The sequence below is a fragment of the Equus quagga genome, chromosome 9, assembly GCF_021613505.1.
Source record: "Equus quagga isolate Etosha38 chromosome 9, UCLA_HA_Equagga_1.0, whole genome shotgun sequence".
In the NCBI taxonomy this organism is placed as follows: domain Eukaryota; kingdom Metazoa; phylum Chordata; class Mammalia; order Perissodactyla; family Equidae; genus Equus; species Equus quagga.
This window is the reverse complement of record NC_060275.1, coordinates 95,641,262-95,663,524: the sequence shown is the minus strand read 5'-3', so window position 1 is coordinate 95,663,524 and position 22,263 is coordinate 95,641,262. Positions and strand designations below refer to the sequence as shown.

Genomic DNA, 22,263 nt, shown 5'->3' with positions numbered 1-22,263 from the left:
GCTTTCCTATATATAAATAATAACCAGTTAGAACGTATAATGGGAGGAAACACCTACCACAATAGCAACTGAAAATATATTTAACCTTAGCAAGGACAGGCAAACCTAAAAAAAAAAAGCTCTATTAAGGGGCAAAAAAGGTAACTCAAACAAATGGGGGGATACAGCTTGTTCTTGGATAAGATGATTCAATACTAGAAAGATCTCAGTCCTCCCCAAACTAATGTATAAATGTAATTTAAGTCCAACCATAATCTCAAAACAATTTTTCTAACCTGACAAAATTATTCTGAAGTCTGGTAGGATAAACGTGTAAAAATAGCCAGAAGAATTTGGGGAAAAAAAATAGTAAGGGGGGGGACTAGCCCTATTAAAACATTATCAGAAAACTACTATAATTAAAATAGTGGCTCCACTACCACAGAACTAGACAGGTAAACCACTGGAATAAAGAGCCAAATATATATATATGTATACATATATGTATGTATATATACATATATATGTATACATATATATATACATGTAATTCTAAGTTCAAAGATTCTAAATTCCAGGAAAATTCCAAGGGAGCATTCTAAATCAGTGGCAGAAAACAGAGATTATTCAATAACTAGTTTTGGAAAAACTGGCTAGGTATTTTTTGGGGGAAAAAAGCTGGATCCCTTGCAACAAAATCCCTGACAACAAAATAAAAATACCGGTCACAGATTTACAGCAAGAAAGGAAAACAAAAAACCATCCAAAAAGCCAAATAAATATATTGTCTTAATCATAAAGTGAATATGAGGCTAAATTCAGAAGCTATAAAGCAACAGGCTCATAATTTAACCAGACTACATTCAAACTAAAAACTACTGGGGGCTATCCCAGTGGATTCAGGCAAGATGGCAGAACAGTGACACAGTTTTTTAATCTCCTCATACCCCATCCATACCCTACTCCCTGCTGCTAACACCACACACAGCAACTAGCCTAGAATAACCACAGTAAACCACAAACCCCAAAACATACAAATGGGCAGGGACAAACTACGAACACTACCAAGACCGATCTGGTATCAGGATCTGTGCAAGGGAAATAGAAGGAAACAGGGTGCATCTGATAGCTCTAAGACCACCCTCCCCCCATAATCAAATCATCAATAGGAAAGCTCAGAGGACCAACTGGACAACAGCAGATGAAAGTGGAATTGTTTGTTCACCTTCTCATCGTGGGCAAGTGTGTGGGGATCTGTGATGAAGGTGGAGAGGGTGGACACGGCCTCTACACTCTCAAACTCATCGGCCAGTGCCCCACACTTCTTCCAAGTTGGAGAAACTACTAGGAACGGAATCCAAGGTGAGCAGGACAAGAACATGGGGATCAAGAAAAACAAGGTCCAGATAAAGGTGGGTGAAGGGAGCAGAACCAGGAGATCTCAGAAAGCAAGCTGCCGTATTGCACTCCACCAAACAAAGAGGGAAGTCTAGAGAATAAATAGTTAGTAAAGCTACTCTGCCACACATCTTCCTTCTAAAAGCAGAGGAAAAGTAATTTCATGCAAAAGTGGGCAACAGATGGGGCTGGCCCCGTGGCCGAGTGGTTAAGTTCGCGCGCTCCGCTGCAGGCGGCCCAGTGTTTCGTTGGTTCGAATCCTGGGCGCGGACATGGCACTGCTCATCAAACCACGCTGAGGCAGCGTCCCACATGCCACAACTAGAAGGACCCACAACGAAGAATATACAACTATGTACCAGGGGGCTTTGGGGAGAAAAAGGAAAAAAAAAAAAAAAAAAGGGCAACAGAAGATAATCTAGGTCAAATCCCAAACAAAGCTATTCTAAGAAAAAGGAGGCTGAGAAGCAAACACAACCCCTACAGACAACAAAAGCACACCAAAAGACGTGCCCAGGAAAGCAACGAACTGTAACTTAGTACCTCAAATAAATTAAAATAAATCAAGAAAATGACACAAAATACAAATAAATAATATAAACTGAAATTAGAAAAATTCAGAAATTCGGTAAACTCAAGAAAAAAATTAAAACAATTTCAGAAAAGACTAAACTAGAAAAAAAATCCACAGTAAACAAACATGATAACGTCTTAAGAGACAGAGACAAAAAGGGTGAAATGTTGAAAGATCGATGATAAAGGGAAAAGGACCCAAGCAAAACTAATAAATAAAGAAGATATATAATAGGAAGCCTCAAAGAAGAAAACCCTAAACAATGGAACAGAACAAATAGGAACACTTTAATTTTCCTGAAATTGAGAATAAAAAAAGATTTCACACTACATACTGAAAGAACACATCACATACTCGGGAATACTGATCCAGAACAACTAACACCAAAACATACTGTACTAACATAGCGGGGAAAAAAACTGGGGGGAAAAACCCCATGTGCTCCAGAAAAAAAGAATAAGGCATTCACGAGGGAAAGAAATCATATTATAATTACTTTGACAGTAATGCTTTATGCCAAAAAGAACATATTTAAGATACTCAAAAAAAAAGTGACCCAAGAATTTTATCCAAACTGACTTTTAAATAAAATGCTATAGATAAATACTGTCAGCAGCATACAAAAACTTAGGGACTATTATTCTCACAAGCCCTTTCTGAAGAATCTAACAAATGAGCAAAATAACCAAAGTGACTGGATAAACAATGACATAAGGAATAGCGGTGAGCGTTAAGTACGTATTTCTACTTGAAGAGTTAAGACTAAAGTAACAGTTAAAAGGGAGAGATTACAGTATATAATGATGATGTTCTTATAACACAGATGCAGCACAACTACAAAAAGTGGGGACACTGAACTGTACGCTTAAAAATGGTTACAATGGTACATTTTGTTACGTATATTTTACCACAGTAAAAAAGGGAAAAGGAAATTACCTTATTAGTTTACATTTATACTTCTGATTTGAATTTAGAATACAAAGTTTTTTATCTTCTATTTTAAAGCTGAATCTCCACTTTTCCATAATCGAGAATCCTGGTTCTCATCAAGGAAATTGATGATTATAAAAAGTAATGTAGAAAAGATGAAGTTTCTCATAGAGAAATACTCTAGCTAACAAAGAAGAAATAAAAATTAAAATATCACCACTCTGCAAACCAGTAAATCACTGGATCTAAGAACTGCACAGCCAGGTTGCCAGCATCACAGAAGGAGAGACACTGTGTGCTTCCTGATGGAAGAGACACCACCACCTATGAAACAGCCTTGCCTATACCAACAAACCTGAATCTGACGGAGCCTCTAGATCCAATGACCAACTCTTGGGAAGTGCACATGTCAGAAAAACACATTAAACTACACCATGTGGGTGCAATCAGCAAAACCAAACTTTGCAGAACTCTACAGGACAAGTGATCCAATTTCATCAACAAATATTTTGCAAGGGGAAAAGCAAGAGAGATGGGGGAGAAGAAACTATAGATTAAGAGAAACTTAAAAAGACGCATCAAATAAAAAATGAAGCAAAAGAGAACAAAAGTATTAGATGTACACTGGGTCTGGAGGGTGATTACCCTTAGTGTTGGGGAGACTATAATTACGAGACGGCCTTCACCAGCTTCTGGACAGCTGGCAAGGTTCTATCTTCACCTGGATGATGACATATTTGCCTTAAAATAATTCATTAGCCTATATATTTGTTTATGTGTTTTCCATTTGTACTTTTGTCATAAAAATTAAGTGTATACATATATATTCATAAATTGTATATTTATGTGATTTTTCTGTTATATTTAATCATACTTCCAAAAATTTTTAATGAAGTACATATACGTATGCCAAATCTGAATACCAGGCAGATCTCTAATTTAGTAGGACAATTAAGGTCTCCACAGATACCATGCTCAGCAGTGAACCTGACACTTTTCCGAATGTTAAAAAAAAAAAAAACTTACCATATACCAACTCCAAAGACTAAGAAAACCAGTTGCATCACAGACACAAGCAAGTCCTGTGAATATATGGCAAGTCCTGATAAATCAATACATAAAAAGATCAATGCTCATTAGAAAAATGGATAAGGAACATGAACAGGTAACTCACAGAAAAAAATACAAATTACTAATAAAGATAATAAGTGATAATCAACCATTCAATAATTAAAATAACTTGATCATTATCTCCTATGAGCTTGGCAAAGACCAGGATTGATGATACCCTTTACAGTATTGGCTAAGGTGTGAGAAACTAGCATTCACGTTATTGGTAGAAATATAAGTTAACATGAATCTTAGGAATCAATTCGACTTTACCTTTTACACTTTCAAGGCAGACTCTTTGAGCAAATTCACTTTTAGTAATTCCTCCTAGAGAAATGAGACAAATATAGACACATGTACAAAATTATACAACACTATCTGTAATAATGAAAAACGAGAATAATCCAAATGCCCATTAGTGAGAGAAGTTATACAATGAAGCCAAAAATTATTAAAAAGAATGATGGGTGCTTATTCTGAAAGCTGTCCACGATACGAGAAGTACAGAAAGTAAATTGCATACCAGTATATAATGCTAGTGGGAATCATAGTACACCACTGGTCTCTCAGGAGTAAATGCCTATACAATTCTGACACTGAGCTGAGAAAGTTTGGGTATCACTTTAACTATGGTACCATCCACATCCTCTTTGAAGGATAACCTGTAAGGTTAACATTAATACTACTACCTTCTGGAAGTATCAAAGAACATACGACATTTGTGCAGAACTTACAGAGCCAGGAATATCATTCTGGGACCCAAGGGGCTGTGATGGATTGGAAATTACCTCAGGTGTTGGTCATCTTGATCTGGATGAAAGAGAGCAATATCATCTGACAATATGTAATAAGTTAATACAAGATGGAGAGACCACATTGTTGGAATCAAACTTCATAAAATACCTCACATAGACTTGTGACTAGCAGTTTCTATGTTCAGGGGGCAAGAGTAGCCATCACTAGCAGTCATGGACCCTTGCCATCATCAGGCTGGATGTCATTACTTAACGGTCCAATATTGCCACTGAACCAGTCAGACAGGAGCCTCTTTCACTTTCCTTTGGGTGACGATCAAATTCAAAGGTTTGTTGTACTTAAAAAGAGTATATCTTACCCATCTGTTCACAAACAATGGGAAAAACTGAATAATGGAATGTGTCAGAGACCACTGGGAAATCATGCTTCAGCAGGCCAGGAGCTTTCTTGGCCATTTGACATCTGACAATGCTTCTTTCTTCTGAGAACATAGAGAATAAAGCTGAGATATCCTTTTATCACTGTATTTTGCACTACCATGAGAAATTCTTGCATGCCTGCTGTTTTTGTCTCTGTTAGAGAAAAGCAACCCAGTCCTAGTGCCCAAAAAGAAAAGGAAAAATTGAGTACAATCACTTCAGCATTAACAGCTCAAACACGAGATAACATAAGATTGGGCAAATCATCCTCTCCAAGCCAGCTCTTCATTAAATGAAGATAGTACTTGGGGTTTGGGAAGGTCAAAACAAGATGTAAAATACTTTACTAGGCACAGAGTGTGTTTTCTTTCTCCCTTCTGTGAGAGCACTGTTCTAGATCAGGTTATTTTAAGGAACACTCATCAAATTAAACAACATATGAAGAAGTCAAAAAGCAGCAGATTCTTTGCACGACAGATCTTTATGTAGATGTTATTAAAAATCGCTGCCTGATTCTTGGATCTGAAGGCTTTTAACCAAAGTGGCAAACACCTGTGGAGATACTGCTCCTACCACACAGAATAACTATTTCCATGGAGGCACACCATTACTGCTTTCAGGAAGACAGGAAGCAGCAGCATTTTATAGGGGAAAGAGTTCTAGATCAACACTCTCCCCCCTGGACTGCCCTACTTTTCCTCTCCTCTGGACATAAAAACACGTACTCAAGTCAGGGCCACACTGGTAGAGCTGATGGGGCACCATGCTCTGTAACAAATACTGACAGAAGTTCAGGCAACGTCCTTCTCCTCCCTTGCTTGAGAATGTAGACGCTGCTGCTGAAGTGAAGAATACCTCAGAAACATCCATTGCCTCACTTCTAAACTCTTTTCAAGGGAAAAACTACATCTTCACCTGAAAAGAAATTCCAGGATACTAGTATCAGTTGAGTTGTCCAATTTATGGGAAGAAACTATAAATGAATAGTTTCTATACTTAATTACCACCAATAGTGTCAGCTTTGGAGGTAAAGGTGGTTATTTTAATGGAGAGAAAATCTTTTTACATGCATTAAAAGGGGGACTAGCAAACTACTGCCCATGGCCAGCTGCCTGTTCTTGAAAATAAAGTTCTATTGGAACACAGCCTCACCCATTTACTTGTATTGTCTATGACAACCTTCATTCAGCGGAGTTGAGTAGTTGCAACACCATATGTGGCTCACAAAGCCTACAACATTTGCTATCTGGCCCTATAACAAAAAGTTTGCCAACCCCTGCACTGAAATATTACCACGCTATAGACCTTCATTAAAAAAAACTAGGGTAGAATACAAAAAACACAAATGACATGCTTGCTCTGATTCAGGCACTTTCAAGATCATAGTTTATTTATTACTTCAGATAAAAAGATAGTATACATATTAGGGAATCCCTTAAAATTCAACTCTAGAGTTATACACCATCTAGTACTTTTGCATTGAATGTTAACCAAAAAAATCTCTAAACACCTGAAAGCCCCACTATTAACATGAACTATGATAATAAAAAATTTGACATTTAATTTGTTCAATATATAGTATTTACATTATGAAGCCAATGGTGATACGATAAACAGTGATAAGGAAATAGTAAAAATAAACTTTAAAAAGCAAAGATTTATAGTCTTACAATGTGCTAATTATCATAATTGTATAGAAAAATCAAAACATAGCAGAGCTTTCTGTTACAAAATTCTTAATCATCTGAGTTGTAGTCATTACTTGCTAACAATTTACATGCAACATCTGCTAGGACTGACATTTGATTTGAAGTGTGAGTAGATAAATGACACTCAAGAGCAGACATTAATTTACTTGTGGAGAGAAAAAGAAAAAACTGTACTCAAGATTAGTACTGGTCACAAGCCTCTTCCCTACAGAAATGATAAAAATAGTAAGATCCAAAAAAAATCCAAAAAAGGAGATGCATAGGCAAAAAGTGCCATGAATGGCACAGCTCAAAAAAATCTTGGGACCAATCAGACACATCTTTTCTCTCTCCTTCAATGATGAGAGGTCTGTTCTGCCATCAAATAATAATGACTGAAGCAACTGAGGGGCACCAGGTGTACAACTAATTAAATCTTGCAAAATACTAAGATGGAGGCAGGGGTGGCCAGAAGAAGGGGCAATTTATATATAATTCAAACTATACAGCATAACTGGAATGCAGCCCATCCCAAACTGGCTTTGTGAAACAGTTGGACCTTTATGATTTAATAGTTAAAATTATAACAAGTGTAATAATACAACAGATTTACATGGGAAGCAAAATCCAAGGGGCATTTTATATTATTTACTGTGCTGTTTCAATTTAAAAATAATTTTGCTAAGTATACATCCCAACTGAGGTCTGTGTATAAAATGTCCTAATAGACACAGATATTTACCTTTGGTGAGTTAAAGGCCTTTTTGTGACTTCTGTCTGAATTGCAGGCAGAATGCTAGATGTACATGCACATGTGGGAAAAACTCAACCTGAGGTAATCCAAAAGATGTGCATGTGAGGAGACTGGAGGTACTTTGAAAGTCAAAGCATACCAGAAACCCAAAACGGGTAACAGTGAGAATGGCAAGAAGGAATGGAATGCCAATGTGGCAGTAAGACTTTTTTTAAAACAGAAAGAGGAAGGCCTCTCGTACCAGCAGAATCCTGCATACATACAAAAAGAAAAAGCCACCCACCGTTTTAGAAAATAAAAGCCAATTATAGTGTGGAAAGTACAAATTGCAGAAAACCAGAAGTCAATAGAAGAAAAACTACTGGTTTACATGAGAGAGAACACTTCATTCTGAGCAGAGTTACTTGGTGAACGCTGCCACCACCGCCCACAGAACCTCATTGGTGTTGGCCTTCAGACATTCCACTTCAGGATCCAAGTCGAGGAGCTGCCGCACTCTCTTGGTGGCTAAATCATACTGCTCGTCCAGAAGGGGAGCAAAAGCATTCTCCAGAACATCCGAGGCGTGGGCTAGGTAAATGAGGGCCAGCAAGCGCTTGTCCATGCGGTGAGGGTCATTTACCCATTTGTCAAGAACAGCTTCCTGTACCTTCTTGATGAGACGCTGCTTAATGTTGTTGTTGGTGAGGGGATGTGTTGTCATGTCAAAAAGTAGGAAGTTCTGTTTCTCTGTTGTCAATACACCCTTTTCCACCAGGTTTTTAGCTAATCGTTCCCGCACATTTCTTAATTGATAATGCAATTTTAATGGATTCCATGTCTCACCTAAACAAAAGATTTCAGAAGTTAGAAATGAAAGTATCATCTGCTAACTTAATAAAATTTTGTACTTTTATTAAAATGAACAGTAAAATTTGATTTTCTTTCCTCCAGAGAAATAGAAGAAAATCCAACTATGTTTTCTTGCCAACTAAACCATGAACCGCTTGAGGGACAGGCCCCTGGGTTCTAAACACCTGGCCCGTTTTCAGGCACAACAGTTACTCAAAAGACCAAATGAGCCAAATATTAAATTATGTTTGGCCTCTCTCCACAGTTGTTGTCAAAAAGCAGCCAATAGCAAAATAACATGTTTCTTTTTGTTAAACACCAATCTGCAACAAATAGACAAAAGAAAGTTTCTCTTGAGAGAAACCTAAGTGAGCCCTACTACTGCCCAAGCTTACTACCTGAAGGCATACTCTAGGCAGCAGAGCAGGAAGGAAGACCCCAAGCAGAGCACAGGAGTCACACTGGTTTAAGAAGGCAGAGATCAGAGTTCTGGGAGGCATGAGCAACTGGAATATGCAAGGCACAATACTAGAGAAGAGAGAGCTATGCAGAATAAGAAATCTGCAATGGTGTTCCCTTGAGTCTGGCTGAAAACAAGGCTGCTCGTGTTAAGGTGAGAAACTCCACAAGGCTGGGCAAAGGAAAACGACCAGAAAGTTGTCAGCTGAACAATTTCAAGAGTTCACATAGAACTGGGAAAAACTTGAGTGTGAATAGCCTGAAAGGAAAGGCCTCACTGAAAACCCAAAACATTCAGAAGGGACTCCAGAAGGATCACACCTTAGTAGCAGGGCTAAACTAGCCCATGAGTAAAGGCTACTCTAGACCTGGCCTAACAAAGCGTAAAAATAAGCTGATCCAGGTGCCAGCCCAGTGGCGTAGTGGTTAAGTTCGTTAGCTCCACTTCGGCAGCCCAGGGTTCCTAGATTTGGATCCCGGGCATGGACCTACACACCGCTCTTCAAGCCATGCTGCAGCAGTGCCCCATATACAAAAAGCTGAGGAAGATTGGCACAGATGTTAGTTCAAGGACAATCTTCCTCACAAAAAAAAAAAAAAAAAAGGAAAACAATAAAAAGAATGAATGATCTGGAACTGCCGTTGTGCATTTTGTGATTCATTCTATAAAACTAGGGACTTCAAAAAAGTTGTCAAATACTGAAGGGTTGGTACCATGAATTATTAGTATGTTGAAGTCACCTCCTGCATTCAAATAAAAAGGCCTGGCAAACCTGCTTCCACAAAAGAAAAACTATCATTGCATTCAATTTCCTTTGTAACTTCAAAAAGGAAAAGAGCTGAAATGTGTTTGGGACCCTACTAAATTTAAAAACCTAATAATATGAAAAAAACATAATTCAATAATAAATGAAATTCTACTTATTTCCATTTCAGATGTTAAACAAACCACACCTAGATTTAAAGTTAAGAAATAATTAACAGTTACTTGATGAAGCTTATGGCCTGACAAGTTATAACAAGCAGCTCTGGAGCCAGACTGGTCGGATGTGGGTCTCAACTTGGTCATCTCCTAGCTGGGCAACCTTGGGCAAGGTTCTTTAACCTCTCTACTCCTGTTTCCTCATCTATAAAATGAGGATAACAACTGTATCGAGTGTGTAGCGCTATTATGAGGGTTAAATGAGTCAAAGACATATCAAGTCCTCAGAACTGAGCCTGGTAGGTGGTAAGCTCTCGATAAATTTAAGCTATTATTATTTATCCACATACAGAATCAGCACTTTAGCCAAAAGAATTTACCATATTTGTAACGATGTGAAAAATCACATTAGGCACTGAGAATACAAACAAAAGTAAGACATATTTCTAACACAGTAGGAACTTAAAATCAAGTGAAGGAAACAGATTCATAATACAACTAACCATACTGGCTAAAATAAGATGTACATAAGGCCATAAAAACAATATGAACAAAGTGCCCAGAGGAATAAGAAATTACTAGGGTTTGATGTTAAGGGATATTTCTAGGAAAGTTACAGGGGAAAGAACTTTCAAGCTAAATCCTGAAATCCAGCATAAGTCATCCTATGAAAGGAAGAGGAGCCTGCATTCCATGCAGAAAAAACAACAAAATAGATAGGCAATGATTACATGCAGAATTTTAATTGTTGTACCAACCCACTGTCTTCCCAATAAATAAAATGCCTGCCTGCCGCACCCTTCACCAGACAGTTTGGGTTTTGTTTTGTTTTGTAATGTCATTGGCACATGGTAGGCAGCCTAACACAGTAGGCTAGAATTGGCTAGGTTGTGTTTTCTGACATTCTTAATTGACTTTTGGAAATTTAAATTAATAAACATAAAATAATCAGTAGTCAAATTTACATAAAAGCCTATAAAAAACTGCAGTTCAAGTCTAAGATTAATTAACTATGCTTATAATAATTTGTCAATTATCAAAGAAACACTATTCCCTGGCAACTCACTATTCTACGCCTCAGAGAATATCTTGGGCATCTGTGCCCAAACAATATGGGTAGGAAGAAAAAAAAAAAATCAAGTATTCTGAGAAACTCATAGTTAAATTTTTCTTTGAAGACCTAAAAAAAAAACCAAAAATCCCTCTAATGCTGCTACAATTTTTTTCTTCCTCATGGGAAATAAATGAGATTATCAGTTTACGACTTACTGTCTATTTTACTGAAGTCATACTCAGGTTTATCCACACGTTATCCACAAGTAAATCTTACACATTGCAACTAATGGAACGAGCTAATGCTTACGAAGCTCCTGTGAGAAATTCCCCAAGTGCAAGTTGGTTTACAGTTTAGTGTTGCTTCTAAAAACAGGAAGAGCCAGGACAGACCCACCTTCAAATAAGGTGTTCCATTTATGACTGGACCTTCTCATGGGCAATCACTTCTGCCTCAGAGGAAGTAATAAAAAAGGACTGAGACATCATCTTCTTTTGTAGCATTCCCCTAGAAAAGGGCAAACCTTGTGTGCTCAACTCCAACAAAAATGTTATTCAGATCTCTTCAAATATTTGAAAACAATGAAGAAATCTCATAAGCAGAAGGCTGAAACAGTATGGGTTACAGGCAAATATTGTTTAATACTATTTTTGGCACCCAAAAAAAGGTGCAATGAAATAACTCTGTGAAAGTGTCTTGGCACCCTGAGATTTCTGCCTTTTAAAAAAGAACCAAATTAAGCTAAATCCAAAGAATAAAGTGATCCCCGAGATTAGCATACTTAAGACACCATTATAAATTGGGATGAGAGGAGGGTAGTTGGATGAGTAAAGAGAAGATACAATAAAGGTTTAACTTCTACTAGCTACTAAAAATTTAGCTGCTTCAATTTAAGCAGAATATTGAATATGTTTTAAATACTTTATAATAAATGCCTGATGAATGAACAGTGCTCAAAATTCTAGATTTTTTAAAAGATGTTACTGTGATCCATATTGTTACTGATCAGTCCCTAAATTATTCATTGTCTATGTGAAAAGACTATAAGTTAAGCACGAGAATTTAAAATGCATAGAATTTATTTATAGTTCACCTTTTTGTAAAGGAAATTGTGAGAAGTATACACAGAGAGGAAAAGTTCTTCAAAGATCACTTATATCCGTTGCCCAACAATTACTTCAGTGTAAATGACATACTGACAGGCACCTAAATAATTTCACTACAAAAATCTTCTATCTTCCTCGACATCAAGCTACAAAACTAAAAGCAGCTTTGTTCATAAATGTGGCACTCTAGTGACACCTTGTGACCAAAGTGATCAACTACATGTCTTAAGATTGCAGAAAGCCAGTCTTTAAACATTTTGAAGTCTTTGTCTCTAATATATGTATATTTATTAAATTGTTGACTAATGAGATACATAAATAATGTCCACAATTTATCGGTAGTTTTAGGATGTATATACATACAGTGTAAGTAGCAATAAAATGAACCTCTAGGTATCCCTCCACCCCAGATAAAAGAGACCTTCATCAGTACTTTTGAGTGCCGCCCGTGTGCCTTCTCCTCGGAGGCAATCACCAGACTGACTTCTGTTAATCATTCTCTTCTCTTTACATATAATCTTACCGCCTATGCACATACCTCTCAACAATATGGCATAGCACACAGTTTTGAAAACCAAGTAGCAAGCGCAGACTTAGCCGTGTAAGGACAGGTCTTTTACTACTCCCTCTAATGGCTCTGAACAGGAACACTTCCTTCTTTTTGTCTCATTGTTACCCTTCAAAGGCCTAATCCAAGTTCCCCTTCCTCCTCCAACTACCAAAGCTCTCAAGGATTTCTCTTTTCTCTGAGCACTGCACTTTCAGACAACCAGGTTGTTAAACTCTTATCTGTTATCAAACTATGAGAAACATACAACTGTTCCCCCCAATGGACTTTAAGATTCTTTTAGTCTGGAAGCACGTTTTTTTCCTAAGTTTCATAGCACTTATGTCAGTATTGCTGCAATAACTGGTATTTGATACCATTCATTACCTTGAAGCAACTGAAATTTTTAAAAATTTAAAAATCAACAAGCTGGCTACAGAACTGAGCACTTAAAAATGGCTAAAGTGGTTAAGTGTTGTGATGTGTACCTTTTACCACAATAAAAAGAATGCTGTTTTAAAAAAAATCACCAAGCTGCTATCAGCACATTAACTACGTAGGAAGTAGTTGTTTTCTTAATTTAAAAGAAATGTGCTTTGTCCTCCTTCTCTCACTCTGAATTCCTTTGTATGCTGAAATTACGATTCATTTCTAATATATGTCCAAAACATGCAACTAAAGCGCTATAAGGCGATATTCTGGCCTAAACTTACAGGATATTGTTTTTAAAAAAAAAAAAAAAAAAAGTATTAGCCTCACAGTAACCCAAATTCCTAATTCAAATGGACACTGACAAAACCTTCACTGTACATACAAAACTGAGACTCCTGCCGTCTTTTTACTCCTCAATCAGGTGAGAACAATACACAAGGAGCCCAAGTTGATAACCAAGTTCAGGCAGTATTTATATTGATTACTGGATAAGTTGCTTTCACAAAATGTTATGTACCAGATAAATTTAAGAAGTATACAGCCTCCTTAAATGTTGAGATTCAACCTCTGCATGCCACACTAACTGAATTCATACTAATGAACTCAATTTAAGGTATATAAACTGTCCAAGGAAATCTGATGGGAATTGGTTATTAAACCAAAGCCCAAAGTGCTGTTAGCACATGTAATGTAAGATAGAGAGATCACTGATGGATGGAGCATCTGAAAACATCTCCATATGCTAAGTGGCACAATAACATCAATGTTAAGGCAAAACTCACTATATTCCATAAAAAGAACTTGAGCACTGGGACTTGTCTGCCGAAAAATTAACTACAACTTTGAGAAACTCTCCTTTTGGCCAGTGAAGAAACCAATTACAAATTCTAATTTGCAATCACAGAAGTGGTAATGAGCCACCAATGGCAGCACAACATAGAGCATGACCCAAAGAGTGCCCAGGCCAGCGATCTCCTTAGAATGTGCAAAAGGATCCATTGGGGTACTCTATTTTTATCTAAAAAAACTGTATCTACTAATATTTAACACATGGAGTTAATGTTAACACCCTGAGTCTCTGTCAAATGGCTGCCATGTCGCCAACAGGCATAAGTGGAAAGCTAACCCAGAGGGGACTGAGAATGTGATGGACACAGTGACGTACTGTACTGGTATGTGCTGTGTAAGTGGATTTGTGGATTATATTATCTAGTTTTAACCAAATAAATCCTCATCAAACAAGCAAAGTAATTTTAAAAGATTCCTGCAAAAGAAATTATAATTGAAGACAACATCAATATCACAAACACGAAGGGGGGAAAAGGGTAGAGTTAAAGTTGCTCTTAATGAAGTAACAAAAAACCGTATCAGCAGATCTAAAAAGGATGGTCAAAATAAAAATTTCAAAATCATCAAGAGGACTGTGTGAATAAGTTTATGTTCTCTACCAATAAGAAGGAAGAGTGAAGGCTGCCCTAAGTGCAGAGTGCCCATTATTACTCCATTAGCTAAGAATGGGGTATGCGTATTCAATTTTTAAATAAACAAACATGCAAAACTCAAAATCTTTTACTGACAGAAGAACAACTATCTTAGAAACTATTTATAAGTGAGAAAAATTCATGTTAATTACCAATCTCTGACAAGGTCCAAATGTTTTTCCTCTAAACAGGAGTATGCTTGAACATGAAACGAAATAACAATACATGTATGCAGAAGTTCTGTTTTACATAACAGTAGAGAGGAGAGCAACATAACTTGGGTCCTATACTCAAGCAGCCCACTACCTACAAGATTAGACAAATACACAAACAACTTTAATATAAATGTAATAGTCATTAGTGCCATCACCCAAACATTTCAGGTTCTCCCCTACAGCTGCACTTTCCTGTCTCCTTCAAGTTAGGGGAGGCCACACAGTTTGCTCTGACCAATGAAACCTAACTGTGTGTCATTTCTGAGTAGAAACTTAAGTGATGTGCTATGCTCTTCTTCCCTTTACAACAGTGACTGACAATGCTTGAGATGGTGGCGGATCCACTCAGGGTTGCCAGAGTGAGAATGAAGTCGCCTGTGATGGACTTAGCATGAGTGAGAAATAAAATGGTATTTTAGAGCACTGACGTTTGGGGGCTGTTTGTTACCACAGCTTAACCTAGCCTATCCAGAATAAGGTAGCGTAAGGTCATTTAGATAAAGAACGGTAGGAGCTCTAAGGAAGAATATTACATCTCATTCAACAGTCTGTTAAAGGGGATGAAATTTTAAAAACCACTACTTTCCCCGTTCAGTGACTGATAACTTTCAAGTCTGTCTAAGTAACTAAACAAGCTTTTGGCTATTTTGCCCACGTTTCTTTCAAAAGCATTTTAAGCTTTTACAAAAAACTCTTAGACATAATTCAGTTTTTAGTTTATACAAAGAAACTTACCACTAAGTAATTCAATCCAGTTCTGGACAGTTTCTGGAGGCTGAGTCTCCTTAACATGCTTTAGAGCTTCATCAAGAAGAACATCCCCTGTTGGAGCATCTGACTTACATATCACCTAAAACGTAAGCAATAAGAAAGACATGATCCCGATTCCTTTTCTCTGACTTGATCTCTTCAAACAAAAAACTTAATTATGCAAATAATTCATTATGTTTAAAGTCCCAAGAGTTCATACAGTGTCAAAGTTCAGATTTTAAATTAATTCTCTATTAAGGAAATCCAATATTCAAACTCACCAGATTAGCTACAATCATGAATGAAAATAAAGTTACTACGCAATAATCAGTAAAGGAAAATGCTAAAACAGTTTATACTCACTGTAATTCACTTCATTGTTGAACCTGGGGCTATTTGATCCAGAAATTCATTTTTTAAACCTTTATTAGCTCCAGAAAGAGCCTCGGTTATATATAAGAATTCTGTATATGATAAAGGTGGTGTTTTTACATCAATGGAGAAACGAATTTTTCACTAAATGTTATTTAAAACAATTGGCTATCAAATTAGAAGTAAAAAGTAAGATTTGGCTCCTCAGAGCTTATACCACAATAAAAGATAAAGATTTAAATATGAAATTAATTTTGGGGATGAGAAAGGTTTTTTCAAAATTGTAACAGAAACCTTGAAGAAAATAGCAACAGGTTTGATTACATAAAATTTTTAAATACTATCAAATTCTTTTTTAACTACATTGGGATATAGAATTTATCTTAAGAGGGGACAAATCCAGACACGGGGGATGAACAGAGGAAAATACTATACTGCTTTAGCCAAGTATTATATTCCTATAGCCTTCATTAATGTTCTTGGATAAGCAACAAATTCTTAATTGAAATTCTATAAAATCAAATTTGAATCTGTTATATTACTTTATGTCTGTTACATTATTTTATGTTAGCTATTAAAAGGCCATGAAATTTAACAATATTATTTTTTAAATGCAACAGTCCTCTCTTAAATTTGCCCTCAACAATGTGCCCTTTACCCTTTTTGTTCAATCTTCTGAAAGATTAAAAAATACATACAATATCTATTTGAGAAAGCATGACCTAACAGAAATGTAAGTGGAACCACAAATGCAAGCCACAAATCTTTTAAAATTTTTAGTAGTTATATCAAAAAAGAAAAAGAAACCTGTGAAATTAATTTTAATATATTTGATTTAACCCACTATAGTCAAAATATTAACATGTAAAAAATATTTTAAAATTAAGATATTTTACCTTCTTTTTCCATAGCAAGTCTTCAAAAGTCCAGTGTGTGTTTTTATTTACACCGTCTCAATTTGCGCTAGCCAAATTTTAAGCATCTGGCTCATAGACACATGCAGCTAGTGGCTATGGTATTAGTGCAAATATAGAACATTTTTATCATCACAGAAGGTTCTACTGGACAGTGTCATTCTAGTCTATGCTTTTAGTTGGGGGTCAGAGAGAATAAGAAAAAAGAAAGGAGAACTTTGGGAGAAAAAGTTGTAAGTCTACAAACTGGTCATGCCACCACTTCTTACTTCCCACTTACTCCTTAAAGCCACTGTAATCTGTCCTCAAACCCACCTCACGCCCACTCCTTTGAGACAGGTCTCATACCAGGCTCACAATAACTTGGGTATAGCTGGATCTTTCTTCTTATCAAATTCTGTCCCCTAATCTCTCTCAGAGGGACAATTTTTCTCCATCACCTCTGCAGTTATTGTAATCTGACTAATCTGGTTATCTTTCACTTAGATTAACTTAAATTTCCATGAACTAGTTTTAGCCCCTTTCAATCCATTCTCCTCACTGATCTTTCCAAAAAGCCAATCGTATCATGACATTCCACTGCTTCTGCTTAAAATTCTTCAACTACTTCAATGAGTAAGTTCTCAACTCCTTAACAAAATTCACTAATGTGTGGCCTATTAGTAAATATTCTCTGCCCACATATATAATTTCTAGTTAGTGTTTTTTTTCTTGGAGGGGGGAGCCTCATTCTCAAATATGAACAGATAATCAAGGATGTTAAGACATGTGAAGGAAAGCCTTTAACATCAGAAAAGACCACAAGAAAATCTCAAAACTTTTTCCTTCCACAAGGGTAGAAGAAAATACTAGATCCAGAAAACAGGAGGTTGTTTTCTGGAAAAAAGTGACACAAAGTCCCAGGAGAACCAAAGCACAACCAGTCTAGACTGGAGCACAAGGCAAATTTTAATGCAGTCATCAATGTATTTGAACATCTGAAAATTAATAATGCTAATTTTTCTCTGATGGAACATGTAAGAAAAAGGATGGGTACGTAGAAAACTTTAAAAAGAAGAATTATTAACTCTAGAAAAAACTATACAACAAAGAAAAATATCATAGGATATAACTTAACTCTGCAGACAATAACATTAACATAATCGTAATAATATAAAAAATCATTACTGTTTTGCCAAAAATTATGAAAGAACTCTATTAGGAAGATGAGGGGACAGGAGTAGAAATATGGAGGTAAACTCCAAAAGAAACAGCTAAGAGAACTGTAGCAAGTTGACTGGTGGCCATCAAAAGGTGTCCGTGTCCTAATCCCAAGAACTTAATCCCCAAATCTTATTTGCAAAAATTAAGTCTCTGAAGATGAAATTAAGTTAAATTAGATCTGGAGATGAGATCATCCTGGATTATCCAGATGGGCCCTAAATATAAAGAAAGTGTCTAAGAGGCACACAACATAGAGACACACAGAAGAGAAGCCAATGTGAAGACAGAGCAGAGGGAGATCCAGCCAGAAGCCAAAGAAAGCCTGGAGCTACCAGAAACTAGGAGAGGAAAGGAAGAGCACACTGCGGCTCCAAACAGTGAAAGAACAGACGTCTGTTGTAGTAAGCCACCAAGCGTGTGGCAATTTGTCAGGGCAGCCCTAGGAAACTAACACAAGGACTGAGAATAAGTGCCTCCCAGGAGCAGGACTAAGGAGTGAGGAAGGTGCTTAGCGATGGTTATTTTGTGTTATAAGCCTTTTACTACCACCTGATTTTCTAAGTATTATATATATATATATTATCTAAATAAAAGCAATAACTATTTTTAAGTGAGTAAATTAAATCATACTGGAGTATCTTTCCAAGAGACATACTGACTACCTCGCTAAGATCACACAAACAAGCAGATGAAATAACAAGCCCATGTAAGCAGGGCGCATAAGTCTCTTGGTCACCACTGTATTCCCAGAGTCGAGCACAGTAAACAGCAGATTTAAGTGGTAAATAAATATATGATGAATGAATAAATGAACAAAAGAGCAAATAATTTGTTGATAACCAACACAAAACTGGTCCCACAAAAAGAACCAGTATCAAAATCTTTTCAATTCAGGTCAGGGCTCCATAACATTAATGCAAAATTACTTATAATTGCTATAGTTAATTAGTAGCAACCTATGTATTTCATTGATAATTATAATGGCAGATTCTTAAGGTTTTTTTCCTCCATAAATCGACAGTTACACAGTAAAATGAAATAAAAATTACATTCTGATTTATGATATAGTTAACAGTAATTTAAAAACTAATCTCATGTCAGTTCATTTGACTTTAAATGACTAGACTAGATTTAATTAAAACTCCCATGAAGAATATTTTCTGTTACACTATGTTTACTTTGCATATAATTTTCAAGAATACATTCTTGGCTTTCTTTGCCTCAGGATTATTATTCTCTATAACATAGCAATCCAAAAAAGTAGAGTTCTGACCAAAAACTTTTTGGATTTCTTTGGGACACTGTATTAAGGAAAAAACAGTTTTGAAACACAACGCCCCCAAGAAACAGTAACAGACTAGAAGAGAAACAATTTTAAAATTTGAGATTGTGGTTGAAGTTAAAATTCTATAAACTAGCCAATACAGTTACGCACTGCATACCACCATGATGGTGGTCCCGTAAGCTCCATACCACATGGCCTAAGCGTAGTTGGAGTAGTAGAGTAGTAAACTACACTATCCAGGTTTGTGTAAGCATGCTCTGTGATGTTCGTACAATGACGAAATAGTCTAATGACGCATTTCTCAGAACATATACCCGTGGCTAAGCGATGCATGACTGTAATACCTCTGTTCACAGACCACAGTGGAGAAGGCAAAGATCTGAAAAGTATTCATATTCTGCTAAAAAGATCAACCGCCTATGGAGAGTTAATTTACACAATGAGTTTTAAAAGAAAGTTATGTCAAGTCTTTCCAAATTATGGCTTTCAGAAGCAGGAAGTGAAGTTTGGAGTCTTCTCGCATACGTAAGATGCAAAGGCCAGCAATCCTGACAACAAATAACATTATTCATTATGTACAAAGAATGAAGAAACCAAGAACGCAAGAAAGACATGGAAATACAATTCAATAAAGACAACTTTAAAATCAACTTCTTTTTTAATTTTTGAAAGCTATCAATAGAAACACTTCATTTTTAGGCAGCACAAACTCTTTAAAAAGAGTATGTTATTTAGGGGCTGTCCCCGTGGCCGAGTGGTTCAGTTCGCGCGCTCCGCTGCAGGCGGCCCAGTGTTTCGTTGGTTCGAATCCTGGGCGCGGACATGGCACTGCTCATCAGACCACGCTGAGGCAGCGTCCCACATGCCACAACTACAAGGACCCACAACGAAGAATACACAACTATGTACCGGGGGGCTTTGGGGAGAAAAAGGAAAAAATAAAATCTTTAAAAAAAAAAAAAAAGGGTATGTTATTTAGCACGCCTCTTACCTTTCTTGTCAATAGACTTTTACGCCTCATTCCACAAGCCTCTAGTTGTAACCTTCCTCTCAACGCTAATTCAATTAACATACAGCCACGTAATCCAGATGATATACAGTCATTCCAAAATGATGTGTAACCCTATTAAAAGAAGAAAATAAAGTAACTAATTCACTTCAAATACAGAGTCAAAAATAGAAATATTTTAGCCAAAGTTATTTTTGGTGCTTTTTATCTTTCATGTCTTTCCACAATTATAAGTAAAATACTGAAAAAATTAAATTACTATACATTACTAAGCTAGGATTTTCAGGGGCTTATTGTCTTTTCACTACTTATTACATGCAGATAAACAACTTTGAAAGTCAAATGTTTAAAACTATAATTATCTTTCATTTTTCAGTAAGTTATGTATTTATTAGGCTCTTTCAGACTATAAGAACCAGGACTTACCCACTCAGTTAACCACAGATTATAGTGGTTTATTTTTAGTATATGTGAGCAAGTTAAGAAGCTCAGGAAAACCAACCACACCTCATGTGGCGTCATAGAGAATTAGAAGATCCTTCATTCAATGCTGTTTAGGATACAAACACAAGGTTTACTTTGGAAGGATATATTAAAAAACTGATGCATGGGCCCATGCTGAAAGTTCTGAACAAGCAGTGAAGCAATCAGATGGAACCCCACAACGAGAAATTCAAGAGCATCATCCAAGGTGGAAGAACAGCCAGACAGAATGAGATTGATAGACATCTAGGGATGTGGGGACACTCAAGTCAACCAGGCATCACCAGGTGAAGTCAGGGCACTCTTTCAGAGCAAATAACTGGAGTTGCCCAAATTACGAAGCCATAAACTTTGCCAGCAGGGTTGTAAGCTATCAATTTGAAGTACCCAACTCTGACGAGAAAGCAGAAGCTATAGCTGGCTCTAGTTAAGATTCAGGGGCTGGCCCCGTGGCAGAGTGGTTATGTTCACACGCTCCGCTTTGGTGGCCCAGGGTTTCAGCTGTTTGGATCCTGGGCACAGACATGGAACCGCTCATTAGGCCACGTTGAGGCAGCGTCCCACATGCCACAACTAGAAGGACCCATAACTAAAATATACAACTATGGACTGGGGGGATTTGGGGAGAGAAAAATATATTGGCAACAGTTGTTAGCTTAGGTGCCAATCTAAAAAAAATAAAAAAGATTCAAAACAGGGTAACATACAATCTTGGCACGAGTCCTGGAGAGCAGGCCAACTGATTCTCTGAAGAGTGGACAGCCTTAGGATTAGGGAAGCCTACACCCTTTGTTCTGGCACCTTCTCACGGTCAGTCTTGGTACTTTGCTCAGTCACAGTAGTCAGCCTTAATTCCAGAAGACAACTGACCATCAGGACCCACGGGACTTCATTAGTGACACAGGGACTTAAATTAGCAAAAGGAGGCTACGACTCCTAAGGATGAAGGCTTTGGGAAAATGAGAATTTAGATTAAGTGAGCCAAAAGGGAATAAACAAAAATATCAGTTTAAAGAGGCCGATTTAAATGTGAGGCAGGGGAAACAGACACTGACTGTATTTAAGGGACTCTTTTTAAATTTAATAGGTGTTAGGGGTCTGATCAAATTAAGATTGCCAAAGATTTAGCAGAGCAGTTACTAAGACCAATAATTTACAGAAGTCAGGTAATCCCTGACAGTTAAAGCCCCAGGAAGCCGGGGAAGGGACTCCACGTGAAATCAAAGTCACAGATGTCTGGTCTTGACTGGCCTGGACATACAGATGGAGTTCCTAGATGAGCCTCTACAAACTGTAAACAACAGAGTACACCTCATGAAGCAGTAATGGATGTGGACAGGACCATGCACTGTCTCTGCAGCCTGGAAAATCCAGGTGAACAGTATGTAAAAGCTTACATGTGCTAGCAGAGGACAAAATATGTCTCAACCTCAACTGTTCCCAGGGTAATGGTATACCCAGAGATGTCAGCAAAACGGAGCCTTTAATAAGACTTCAAAGATTTACATTTAGCAGATGGGTTTTGGGCATTACCACTAAAAGACACATGCTTAACCAGAATTGAATTCATGTGAAAAGTAGACAAATGGGCA

At 37.0% G+C, this 22,263-nt stretch overlaps 1 protein-coding gene across 3 annotated transcripts in view; it reads right to left on the bottom strand.

Annotated features, from left to right (window-relative positions):
• Positions 1 to 6,524: 6,524 nt before the first annotated feature.
• GOLPH3 (golgi phosphoprotein 3) overlaps positions 6,525 to 22,263 on the bottom strand; it is a 52,628-nt gene continuing 36,889 nt past the window's right edge. The window contains exons 2-6 of one of the 3 annotated variants that reach the window (XM_046671717.1): positions 20,171 to 20,302; positions 15,391 to 15,505; positions 14,593 to 14,638; positions 11,271 to 11,381; positions 8,302 to 8,433 (exon numbers count right to left, since the gene is read on the bottom strand). In XM_046671717.1, the coding sequence (XP_046527673.1) occupies positions 11,291 to 11,381; positions 14,593 to 14,638; positions 15,391 to 15,505; positions 20,171 to 20,302 (384 nt within the window). In that variant the 3' untranslated portion in view covers positions 8,302 to 8,433; positions 11,271 to 11,290. Of the gene's footprint in view, positions 8,434 to 11,270; positions 11,382 to 14,592; positions 14,639 to 15,390; positions 15,506 to 20,170; positions 20,303 to 22,263 lie in introns of all 3 variants that reach the window. The other 2 variants (XM_046671718.1, XM_046671716.1) reach the window with 2 other exon arrangements.